The following is a 14,078-nucleotide window of genomic DNA, read 5'->3' on the forward strand; positions in this document are numbered from 1 at the left end:
AATAAAGGCAAACCAAACAAGAAACCAATAGCATGCTCTACAAATCATGGTGCTAGCAGCTGAGAAGATTGATAAAGGGAACAAGTTAGCCAGCAGAAGGAAGACGTTCTCAGCTTCTAAACTTTCCCTCCCAGAGCAAACCAGTAAATTGCAAGGCAGCCAAGCAACCGTAAGGAATTGTTTGCCTTCCATCACAAGTCAAAACAGAGAGAACCGAGGCATTTCATAATGTAACACGAACAAGGTAAGTACCTTTCAACGAGAATCAGAACGGATCCACCCACTCATGGTGAACGGAAGGGCAACAACTAGGACTCCCACACGGTTTTAACCAGAACACAGCCAATGGTCTAGAACTTTGCAAGAGAAGAGAGTCCAGGAAATTTACGCAGGCCCTTAAAACGGGGATAACGAACCACCTCCACAAAAAAGGAGAGCACCGCCTAACAAAAGAACCAGACCAGGAACATTACGGCAAGTCTTGTAACCTGGAGCATGTTTACGAGGAGGAATAGGACTCTTTCCATCAATGCACCGAAGCTGGAGACCACATCAGGCTCATTCTTAAAATTGTGTTGCTGCTGCCCAAAAAGCTACTACCACAATTTTAATATGCAAAACGTGTCTCAGCAGCTCATGATTGCAACAGGGATCCAAACATGCATCCAAAAAGACCACAAAGGTCAAATTGTAGCCTGCCAAAAGCTCAACATGATTAAAAAATGGTTTTCAATTGGTAGTGTCAAGATTAAAAGTTACCCTAGTTCTAATAAATTTTTTTTTGTTAAGAATAAAAACAAAAACAAAAACAAAAACAAAAACAAAACAAAAAGTTTCCCGACTCTTGGAGCAAGTAAGCCAATCGGAAAAGTTTACTCTACTTATTCTAGCATCACCTCTATATACTCAGATGAGAAGCACATTCTCCACAGTAGCGGCCTCAAAAAATTACTCTTAGAACCATAGATGAAGAGACCAAGCTGTTATGACCATCCATCTCGACACAATCCACACACACACCAGACTGAGAATCCAGAATTGCAATAAACTATGCACGTAAAACCATCCAGAATCCAGCAGCAATAATGGCATTCAAAGAGTACAAGACCAAATTCCATATGTCAAGCAACCATAAGACCCCATCTGACCAAAACATTGTACTGAGCATCTGACAGAACTCAAAACAGTTACCCCACACATTCCTGCAAAGTTTCAAACTGCAAAAGTGAGATTAGCTAGATTGTCTGAGCAGATTCATGAAGAAAAGACATCCTATTGTGGCCTTCAAGAATGAATACTTTCAACCTTTAGCAGCAGTTCTACCGCCTCCTAAGCTGCAAATGACAGTTATTTCCATTAGTACCACACAGAGATCATCAATAATTACAAGGCAGGTAAATATTTCACACCTTAAAGAGCACAAAGTTGTCATTTCTCAAGACCGGAAACCTCCGGGACGCTCATATGGGCCAGAACGATCACGATTATATCGGTCGCTTCCCGAACTCCCACGACTGCCACCATCCCTGCTGCTGCGTCCACTATAACGATCCCCATTACGATCAGGACCATAGCGCCACCACCACCACCACCACTACCACCATATTTGTCATCCCTTCCCCCATACCTGCTGCTACCTCTAGCCCCATCACCAGATGGACACTCCCTAGCAAAATGCCCAGGCTTGCCACATTTAAAGCAGTCTCCAGAATTGGATCCCCGTCCGCCCCCATAGTCACGGTCTCTGCCACGGTCTCGGCCACGGTCATAATCACGATCACGATCACCATCACGGTCTCTACCAGAGCCTTGATGAGGCTGAGCTTTATCAACAGTAATAGCCCTACCATCCAAATCCATACCATTCATTTCCTCAATGGCCTCTTCCATTGCTTTCTTGTCATCAAAGGTGACAAACCCAAATCCACGAGAACGGCCAGAGAACTTATCCAGAACTACCTGCATAAAGCCAAAGAAGCAAATAGTGTAGACGAAATTATTTAGAGAGATGGAAGCTTCCATCGCCCATACCCACACCAAACAGTGAACCACCACCTTTACAACATTATGGAATAAAAGCCACATTTTCCTCTTTAACCCAAAACTTGTTCCACGCATTATTTCACTCAAGATAAAGCCACTGATAGTAGGAGAACAACCCAATTTTGTGATCCTGGGAAACAGTCTCCATGAACAATAAATGGTAACAGTTTTACCACACTGGCACAAGAAGTGATCACTGTCTCTCTCTCAGCACGCAGGTTTAGTCTCTTACTGAACAAATCACCTAGTAACCATGAAACCTGTAAACTAAAATTCAAGAACTCCATGAAAGCTCGATGTCTCCTGAAGGATACAGAATGAAACTCCACACCAAATGGGTGACCACAGAGTCAGCCAAGAAACGAGAGTAAGAGAAGGAAAAAGAGGTTGTAGTGACCACTGAAGACCAACGAAGCAAGATCAAGGAGAGGGAAACCACCTCATTAGATCAGATATCCAGAGCCAGAGGTTCTAACTCTGCCTGTCAACAGACATGATTTAGACAGCACCCCATTCAAGAAAAACCATTGATCTGATGAATCTTCCCCATAACTAATACCTCCAAGACCAAAACAACAATAACACTAACGCAAAGGGAAGTGTTGGACCACAGTCATAGTACTCTTATAAGGAAAAAGACACCTTTAAGAGTATCTACTATCATTACCTTAGCTTCAACAAGACTGCCAAACTTCTCAAATGCATTTTTAAGACTTCTGTCAGATGTTGACCACGACAGGCCCCCAATAAAACAGCGGTATTCCACTGCATCAGCCATCAGTTCACTGCTGGCACCAAGAATTCATAGCAATAAAGAAAGCAAAAGAATTAATAAGCAAATCAATTCTCTGAAGAATATAAAGTGATATGCGCCAACACTTTTGTAATCGTAATAAAACTAGAGAGAGTAATTCTATACACAAACCAATAACACTCAACACAATATTAAAAATAGTTAACAGTTATGAAGCATCGCATCTCTAACAAACACAAACTCCACTACCACATCAATTAAATGCTATTTATATTGACACAAGAAATCACCATTCGATTCCAACTTCTAATACCATTAACTAAAGATCAAGTTGGAAACAGTTATAAGTTGAATTAAAGTAATAGTCAATGCCAGCAACTGCATGTCGAAATCACAAAAATTGGTTATACCAAGAACAACTCACCGATAGAGATTTTGGAAATTTAATCCTGGAACTTAAATGACGAAGCCATCTTGCAGATGCTGTGAAAATAGTGGAAAGACAAAATACAATGGTGGGTGCACTAGCATCCTAGCCCTTAGGTATTTCAAGTACGATGCTCCCCATGATAAAGAAACTAGTGAGAATATTCTACATGAAAACATAAAGTCGGAAGGATACAAGGACCACTAACGCAAGGACCAAAAGAAAATCTACCATGAAGCACCAATAAAATAAAAATCTGCTTTCTATTACAGTCATTTTGAAGGCTGCAACATCTAAAGTTCACAAGCATGAAACCTATACAACTTTTAAAATGCAATGGGCATTGACATAATGGGATGAAACTTGCAGGAAGCAGCAATGTGTACCTCAATACAAAGCAGATGTTATTGAACCGCAATATTGGATAAAACCCCTAACTAATGGAGGACTTTGTGGACCTAGGCCTCAAGCAAGTCCTAGACCTACACTTGAGATATCAGGCCACAACTGCCAAGTCCAGGTCTGAACCGGTTGATTTTTCTTGATTACAATGTATTTATCATCACTGAAGTATAAGGCACGTGATTTGTAGGCCTTTGATTTGAGTTTCCAAATCAGAAAAAGAGTAACGATGGTGGAGAACTCTCCAATAAAGAAAAAGGGGAGAAAACATGAAGTAACAAGAAGTGATGCAGACATATGACAAGAGGGAACTTATTAGAGTACAACTTAGAAAATAGAAATAGATCAAATCTTATTTGGAGGAAAAAGAGAAAAGAGACCAGGTTGGAGAAGTCAATCCCGTATGTATTTCTCAACAGCACCAAAACTCATAGAAAAATGTTAATATGTTTACTTAATTCATCTCTAGTTGATTATGTATTACATATAAAAAACTAAATAAAATTTCTAGCTAAACCTGTAAAAGAATGACTCCGAATTGCTCTAAAAGAATGAATAAAATAAAAGATTACACGCTTAGACACCCCAATTACATTGGCTTAATTCAGAGATGTCCCTAAAATAAATAAACTCAAATATTCTAATCGAACTTAAACACTCAATTTAACTACTGATCCCATGCACTAAATTATCCCGAATTTATGGCTTATAAATAAGGTCCATCATATTAATAAACCAAAAGGCAAGAAGCTTAAGGTCTATAAACGAACAACAGGCAAAAGTAAAAAAAATTTAGGCACAATTGAGCTGATTGAACAATCTCAACTGCATCAGAACCTTACATCAATAAAATGGAGTTGGCAACATCAATCCTTGCCCTCCAATCAGCTCTATTCAAGTTCAAACTTGATACAAGGCCTAATTCTCACAATTGCTCTGGAGGTATTATATGTCTGCTCCCAACTCTATATGTTCCCTCCCCCCCCCCCCCAATACTGATCATAAGCTTTAGATTCCTAGCAAAAAAATGGGATCTAGAACAAATTAAAATTCTGCTTCCACCATCTTCCCTCACTGCACACCTTGTACATTAGTGATTTGGCCAAGACAGGAACTGGATTTTTCATCCTTCATTACTGATATTAGGTGAAATTAGGGAAATGAGTTGACATTTGAACCCATTTCACTGGAAGTATGGAATGAATCTTAAGGATTTGAATAATTTTAGCTGACATACCAATGAAGGGGGGGGGGTGGAGAACTATAACTCACTTCTTCATATCCCCCTGTAACCAACACTACAATTTATTGCATAATCTATAATTCACTACAAGTCAATTACTAAACCTACTTCAATCAAAATACCTTTTAGATGAAAAGAACCAAGAAGGGCTCAAAGAAATGATCTCCTCAGTGGACTTGAGATGGTAACATCTGTTTATGAAAGATAAAAATCAACTATCTACTTGTTTACTATGATTTACCAAGTCGACTTCAAGAAGTGAACATTTCATTTATTTAAGATAATAAAATCCACAAACGATCAGCTCAGTGGACTTTATTGTTTCTTAAATTTTACTAAACGCAGAAACAGTACTCCTGCTCAAAATCCTAAAGCATAGTTCTCAAGGCGTCAGCTAGGCAGCACCATGTCATCTAGGTGAGGGGCTAGGTAACCTTGCTATTCCCCGTGGTGTCTCATATCTAGCCCTCTCTAATGCCTTGGTTTGCCTAGGTCCAGTGACAACTATGTCCCAGAGGTGATATGCTAATGGTCAACCTCTAAACAACTATAGATATCGACCACTAAGTTTAGCATGCATCAAGTGCAGAGATTTCTCAGCACAGAATGCATCCTCATTAGTTATTTCTGAACTCCAATTACAAACCGAATCCCCAAACTTACACCAACTTAATACCCAAACCCTATTTTACTTATTTAAAAATAGTTGAGAAATTCTTATCTTATAGTTTTGTTCCCTTTATTTGTCATTTAACCAAGTGAATTAATCCCTTATATTGCCAGGTTGTAACATCTATGAGTACCTATGCTGCATATCGAGACCGATCGTAATCAGCCAGCAAGTAACCCTGATTGTTTACCATCAAAAAGAATTGTACCATCTTTCCACTTTCACAATTTTTTTTTTTTTTGGGGGTTTGGTTGGATTGTAGCATTATTATCTTTGTTGCTTCAAATTAATTCTACTGCGACCTACCCAGTAAACTCATCATCATTCGGTGTTTGTTGACAACTTAATCAGGGTATTCCTCTAATAATCCCATCCTTACACAGCTAGTTATTGGGACGGGAACTCGTACTCTATCCTAGTGACCTAATATTTTGATCCAAAAGATAAGAAAACTATAAAGGAACGATGATGCGATGATCTAAGAGATGCATATCCAAAAATACTGTTAAAAAAAAAAAAAAGGCGACTGGGGGGCGCAAACAAAAAGATAAACAGCGTAACAACCGATGAGAAAGAAAAGGAAGCAACGGAGTGAAGATCTAAACAGATCCACGAAATAAAATCGAAGAGCGGGGGATGCTGTACCTGCAAAAGTGATTAATTTATCCGGATACCAGATTTTCCGTTCCTTTGGAGGAAACCGCAAACCTGAGCAGCTAATGGTATTGTGAGAACGAACCTCTCTCTCTTGCTCTTGCTCTCTTTCTCTTTCTCTTTCTCTTTCTCTTTCTCTTTCGGGTTTATAGTTGCTGTCTAGGTTAAAAACTTAAAAGTGAAGTCTTGCAAACTACGCAAGGCATCTCTTTTGTTTTGTAAAGTTGCCCAGCACCTTCGGAATCGGATAGGTATGGTGAACCCGATACAACTGTAGATAATGCCGGTATCATCGTGTATCGGCTTCTGCCATGCTACAACCGCCGGATTGGAACCAAACTTTGACCTTACACGATGGACCCCACCTCCCCCTTTTTTATCGGGGGTAAGAAATCTACGGTGGACATGATCCGCACGATTTGGATTATGGACTTGGGATAAGGCTCTACAGTTTGGACTTCATGCCAGAGGCCCAGCCCATTGGTACTACAGTTAAGTCCTCAGAGACCCCAAAAAGAAGAAGAAAAAAAAGCCCAAACCCAATGCAAAATGGGGAAGTGGTAGTTGGAAGGTATAGAATTTCAGGTTGCATTCAGATAGTGTGTTCTTTTTTTCTTTCTCGTCTTTTCTTTTCTTTTCTTTTCTTTTTCTCGTCTCTCCTCTCAGGTCTTCAACAGCAATGCAATGCAGCCTGTATAATGGTTTCACCTTGAGATGAAAAAGGGGATCGAGAACACTCTTTAGCTAAGTGTTATCGGATACTATTGAGTATATCTTGTAATGTTGCTGGTACCCTAGCTAGTCTACTTATTGTAATCTTCTAATCTAGATTCATCTCTTATTTTGAAATCCTATCCTAGATCGCTCTGTCATTGTAATCTTCTACGCTATTATCAATATTATTTTATATATTTTGTAAGTTTAGTAGACTACAATAAATAAACTACTAAAATTACAAGATACACAATAATATTTGAAACACAAAGAGAGTGGAGTTTTGAGAGGAGTTCCGTTTAAATAGGGTTTTTCTTTATCGTCTTCAATTCTAAAAATAATTGGGTAAATAACCATTACTTCCTTTTTAAGTTGATCAAATACACTTAACCCTGTCTTAGTTGAATAATATATAACACTCATGTTCCTTCTTACCTTATCGGCAAAGGTGCCAAATAATCACTAGCTCCTTTCTAATAACTTATGCAGTAAAGTGGTGGTACGTTTTGTTGCTCAATTTCTTATTTTCCTTTTTTATAGTCTCAAAATATTTTTAACTACTATATATATGGATATAATTGTCATTAACCCTCTGAAAATGAACATCTATTATCAGTTAACTAAGTAAGAGAGTTGTTAACCTTTCTGAAAATATTTCATGTTGATTGTTGAACACCTCGATCCATGCGTTACTGTTGATCCCAGTTTTCTCCTCTTTTTTTTTAAGTTTGATTCCTTTATGGCTTTTCACCTTGCTTTTGGTGTCTTATATCTCTATATATATCCAACCAAAGCCTTTCGGGAGTTGTTTGAGTTGGATCACTAGTGGAGTTTTGATTTAATCGATTGCCATTTTCTAACTAAATTATTATATTTATTCAAAATTAATTCTGATACATAATAAATTACAAAAAGAATGGTTAAAATTAACATGAACATTAGAGTCCCCCTTTAGGTGCTCTAGTAGAAAGGGGCCGGTGATCCGATTCAAAACAAGAGAAGTTAAAAAGCCATTGGATCCTATGCTTTTAACTCCAAATTGAATAATATATCAGATGTTATGAATTGAGAATTATTTGAGAGATTAATCTTGCTCCAAAACTTAATTACCTTTTTGCACTTTGCATCTACCCATTTTTAACTGAAATAAGAAACGACATGGAATATATATATATATATATATATATATATATCAAACAAGATAACAATATTATCTCATTGATGGATTGGAGAAATGGGATCATATGCTTTTAATTAACTCCTGACCACTTTCTACTTCCCCCACCCATAAAAAAATTCCTCATCAATCATGGCATTTTATGATATTTATTAAAATAATAATATTATTTTCCTTGTGGAATATATAAATAATTCCTTAGACCTCTTATGTGTAGAAGTTCTCTTGAGTCTTGACTAGGAAAAAAAATAGGTAATATTGTCATAATTTTTGGTCCCATTAAATATATGGATTGAGAAATGGATCCTATGCTCTAAATCATATATCAGTAAGTGAACATCATATCAGTAAGTGAAGAAGGTGGTTCCTCATCAAGCAGAATATTTAAAATCTATATTAAAATAACTTTCCTATATATATCATTTCCATCATATATATATATATATATAGCTAGAGAGAGAGAGAATAAAAGTAAGTAAGTGGTTGGAAGTTGGAACGCTAATCCTTAGTCATTGGAGTGAATTAGGAAGGTACAGAAGGACTCACGTAGTACTCAATCTCTGATTATAATGATTTTTGTCATTTTTCATCGATCATCCACATGAGAAAGTGCAGATTGATTTGTGAATTGTGAATTGTGAATTGTGAATTGTGCTTGTGAGTGATATTATATATTCCTTACCTACCTACCTACCTACCTACCTACCTACCTATTAATGCTGAAGATATATAGTACGTGATTACTTCCATTAATAATATATGTGAAGTAATACAGATCTTTGAATAAAATGGGATATTCATTTGAGTTGACAGCAGCAAGTACATCAAGAGTAGAAATGCTTCTATTTGAATAAAATGGGATATTCATTTGAGTTGACAGCAGCAAGTACATCAAGAGTAGAAATGCTTCTAATTAATTATTTCATCATCAATTTATTTACAGGCATGCATAGTAATACTAATGCTTACTGGCTGCAAGCTCGATCAATTCCCACGTACGATCGAGGATTAAAAAGATATATAGGACGACATGCAGGAACATGATAATTAACCAGTATATATATGACCTGACTGACCTACCATTTTTTTTTATTTTTTTTTTGTAGAAAGAGGTCTATATATTAACGCGCGACCCACGCAAGGCATCAAAATTACACAAATCAAGAAACCTAGGATCTAAAATAGGCCAAAGAGTCCGGCACGCAACGGACACAGCCTGACCAGCAAGGAAGTCTGCAATAGCATTACACTCCCTTTTAACATGACAAAAGGAAATACTCTGGAGGCGAGATGCTAGAATCACTACATCCCAAACAAAGTTTGAATGTCCACAGAACAGCCAAGGCACAAACCAACGCCCAGAATCCGATCCATTAGGACACGAAACCTCCCGAGCAAAAGAATCCCCCCGAAAGCCAAACTCACCAATTAGAATGATGCAAAATGGGCCGGGACGCAAAACCTTGATGGGCCCCACGAACTCGCACAGGCCCACCAGAGAGAGGGCACCACATTAATCCACAAAACGAGGAGGGCACACAGGACGAGACCCGAGACGAAGGAGGGGCAAGCACGAGGAGCACGAGAACCGAGAGCGCCACCGCCAACTACCCCCCCAAACGGCGCGGAAGGGGAGCAAAGTGAGAAGCCAACCTTACTTCCAAACAACCCCACCACCAACACTAGCGAGGGATTAGCCGGTGGTAAGAAGGACAACGGAGAGGCGAACCAAACCCTTCGAGCGAACTGACAGTCCAGCCTGACCTACCATTTCTTATATCTATATATTATCTATATGTTATAAATAGACAAATGAGGAAAGAAAAACCCAGCTAGGAGCTAGCTAGCTATGAAAACTCATCAACATGTACTGAACACGACGCATGCATGAATTTTCTTTATTTTTTTCTCTTCAATTCCTATTACTTGTTTCAACTTGATTGATTAAACATACATACAACATACATACCTTCTGATCTCCTCATGTCTGTCCTGATTTGTCCCATCCTGTTTTAATTTGGTGCAGTGATCTGTTCCCCAACTACCGAATGCTTGGTGATCACTCATTGTTTCGGAACTACTCATGTTTCCACCCCCACTTTCACTGTTTCACATAACCTTCTAGTGTTGCAGTCAACATTCAAGTAATGAAGTTTAATGTCAATACATTCGCACCATAATTGTTATCAATTTTCTCTTCAAAATCTAAAACACTTTTCTAATTTTGCTTCGTTTTGGTTTCTAATATGTATTTATTGAATATATTTAGCAAAATACTTTGATTGATTTTGATTGAAGTTTTAATACAACTTTTATTGTTTTTCATATCTTACTTAGAAAACTAAAACTTGCAGGTTTAATTTCTCTTAACCTAGTTGAAAGAGATATTTTTTTCATGTGGGCCTTTTACGTAATAGGGTGAGGGAGAATTAAAAAAAAATGAAATGATTTTGTAAAAAATGTTAAATGTGAATCCCACTTTGTTGTTTTCAATATTTTTCACAAAATCTCACCTATTTTACAGGGTTTTAAAAAGAAATGGAGTGGAAAAGCTAAGATATCACTTCACTAGATAAATTTCTTTAATTTAAAGGAATTTGTTTGCTAGTTTTTCCACCCATGAAGTAAAAAAATTATACTTTTGAGATTTTATTAAAAAAATTATTTTTCAAACTTTTTATCACCTTTTTTTTTTTTTTTTGCCACAAACAAATGGTGCCTTAAATGTAGATGAGATGGATGGTAGAAATTTAAAAACCTCATGCATGTGTGTTAACCAAGACATCATTTACTGAATTCTTAATCATAAATTCAATTTCTATAAAAACCTCTTTAATTTCCAGGTAAGGAATCTGTAAAGGTAAACCCTCTTTGAGTACTGCTAAACACATAAGCCTAATTTTGTTCTTAAAGTTAAAAGTTCTGTGAACTTTAACACCACATATATGCTCATGCTCTCTATCAAATCTTATTTAGTCTAGACCATAATGGGCTTTGCATTATTAGTTACTATAATTAATGATTCTTAACTATTTTATAAAAATTAAAAAAAAAAAAGCTATTATACAAAGTGGATGTGCTTCTATCACAATAGTTACTACCACTTATGTACTGACAATAAAACTGAGGAATCTTGTCTTATGCTCGAACTATCGTCTTTTCCCCATGTATCCTCCTTTCGACGAGTGAACCTATGAGCCTCCAATCCTTAGGATTGGATTGATTGATGATTTAAAAAAAATTTTAAAAAAATAAAACATATATATTATACATGGAGAGATTAATATATGATTCAGTTATGTATCAAGTTAGAGCTTTGATGTGTATGCAACACTGAACGAGTAGCTTTCATGAATTGAGAATGAAAAAAAGAAAAACTTGATGGAAGGATGACCTATTAGCTCATTTGATATAATACGTAATCAATGACATCAAATATTGTTCTAAAATAATAAAAGATTAAAGTATGCATATATATACATTTTTAGGTTGATAATGCATGCCTCATTTTTCGGGTCAGGGACTCAGGGGAGATTAAAAAAATACTTGCATGACCTTCACCTGCCTACATGCTCCATTGATAATATTAATGCATATATATATATATATTAGACTTGGTTGGATTAAAAGGCATCATTATCCCCTCCCCCCACAAATGCCTACAAAACTAAAAAGAGCATGTGTGGGCTATTGATAAGAAATCATTTAAAAACACTTTTAAGTTGATGCAAGGAAGATGCCCTATAAGCATAGGTAGTAAAATCTCTAGGGTTTAGCACCAAAGATTTAGCGTGGAATCTTAAATTCACCTCCGTCCCATATGTATATATATACATATGTTGGCATTTGAGCCTTTTTGGCCCCCATGAATGATGCTCGGTAATAGGCCCACAATATATTTAGGTACCACCACCTTGTAAACCATGGGCATCTCTGCAACTAGCTAGCAAGATTTGAATTTGAATTTGTTCCCAAGTGGTAAGAGTGTCTAATCATGGTTTAACTAGGAGCATCTTTTAAGTTAAGCAACCTCTAATAAAGATAAAATTAGAAATGGTGGTATCTTATGGCAGAGGAGAATCTCAACCAAAATGGATTTGATTCCTATTAATTTCAAAGAATATTATGGCTTCCACAGCAAGGAGCGAGGAACAGTATATATATATATATATATATATATATAGAAAGGAAGAAAGAGAGAAAGAAGGACCACGTACAGAAAATGAGACCATTTATCGATCGATCGGTTTGGAAATGGTGCATTCCAAAGTCAAAAGGCCGAGAAAGTCGTAAGAAGATCAACCTTGAATCTAAATTCCATGTGCATATATGGGTTGGTAACTGAAGCAATTCAAATGAAAAAATAAATTAAAAGTAAAAGGATCATCAGAGTAATTAACTCCTAGACATGTTTGCAGTGCTGCTTGGTGAAGCAAATGAAAAACAGACAGAGACACAATGAATGAATGAATGAATGTACCCAATTATATATATATACACACCAATAAAGTGACCGATTAATTAATTAAGTTATTTCTCATGGGAGACCTTTTAATTTAATTTAATTAATTAGGTCTCTCAACTCCCAAGGCACACCACGTACACCGGCACTGCACTTATAAACAAATGCTGCCTGCATTGCATTGCATGCCCATGAACCATAATAATAATAATAATAATAATAATGCCATATATATATAATTGTGTGGCTCTAGAAGGAAAATGCATGCCTCTCAATCAAATCAAACTGCTTAATGCAAACCACTCATGCACGCACATATAATGCGCACATTACTACTATTCCATTGTTACCATCAAACCAACTTAATTAACCCTAAACCCCTTTCTACTAGAGAAATTAAAGATCTTATATATATTGACTTCAATGGTCAAGGTTGTGACATATATTGACATCCATATCCTATATATAATCTAATCTAATCTCGATCTGTGTATATACATAATTCTCGATCGATCAAGGTCAAAAGTAAAACCAGCTTTGCTTCTCATTGTGATCAAACAGAGGCCGGTTACGTTGAGTAATTTGTAGGGCTCACTCTAATAAAACTAGATTGACATTAATATATATATATATATGTGTGTCATGCATATATTGCGTATATTTTTGATGAATCACTACTTCTTCTTTATTACAGAGACGACGCACGTTGGGAAATGAGTTGTGGGTGTTACGCCCATCACTCCTTGGCCGACGCAGGTGCCTTAGATATCTGGAAGCCTGCAGCAGGGGGACTCATGCATGACTAATGATTATACATAAGGCTCCCCTGGACCCCTGGACCTGGACCTGGACCTGCTGGAGAGAGCAGCTTATATAGAAGAGGTCGGTTCAATGTCCAAACATATCGATCGTTTTGATCATAAGGAACTGCTATGCTATTAGTATATAAAGAATTACTGGATACAACATAGTACGTTTTAAGTATACATATGTACATATATATCATTCATTCTCTCTTCTTAATTTTAAATTAAGAACGATCGAGTTATTGCACCTTAATTTAGGCATTCCTCGCTCGCGAGGAATTCGAGAGAAGATCCAGCGGAGATATGCTCCCTGCTGCCTTCAACCAGCAAGACCCAATTTGATGCTCTGATGATCATATGTCCAGCGTCTTTGTCTTTCTTTGTGTCTGATCAACTTCTCTCTCTCTCTCTCTCTCTCAACTTTACGTTTTCTAATTCAAGCTTAACTTATATACGGTACTACTTAATTACTTAAACATACAAGACAGAACAAGTTGAGCCTATTTAGCTTGGACCACCCACCTGCTTACTCCTTAATTATATGTATATATATATATATAGTCGTCTCTGCTAGCTGCATGAACTTGATAATTGACATCTGAGCTAGCTTCGCCATTTCGATCTGGACCACCTGCATCGATCGTAAACTTGTCTCTCTCTCTCTCTCTCTCTCTTCGTGGAGGTGGAGACGTGGAGTAGTGATATATATGTACAAACACTAGTGAA

General features: G+C 37.0%; 1 protein-coding gene across 1 annotated transcript; it reads right to left on the bottom strand.

Moving 5' to 3' along the window:
• Positions 1-791: 791 nt before the first annotated feature.
• On the bottom strand, positions 792-6,380 carry LOC149027451 (glycine-rich RNA-binding protein RZ1A-like). The gene is given in 5 exon segments (XM_089162653.1): positions 792-1,334; positions 1,410-1,575; positions 1,578-1,959; positions 2,711-2,828; positions 6,185-6,380. Coding segments are annotated over 3 exon segments (633 nt in total). The 5' UTR covers positions 2,822-2,828; positions 6,185-6,380; the 3' UTR covers positions 792-1,334; positions 1,410-1,435.
• Between the last annotated feature and the right edge of the window lie 7,698 nt (positions 6,381-14,078).

Source organism: Hakea prostrata, chromosome 1 (genome assembly GCF_041222555.1).
Source record: "Hakea prostrata isolate BN-2017 chromosome 1, UWA_Hpros_2, whole genome shotgun sequence".
Classification (NCBI taxonomy): domain Eukaryota; kingdom Viridiplantae; phylum Streptophyta; class Magnoliopsida; order Proteales; family Proteaceae; genus Hakea; species Hakea prostrata.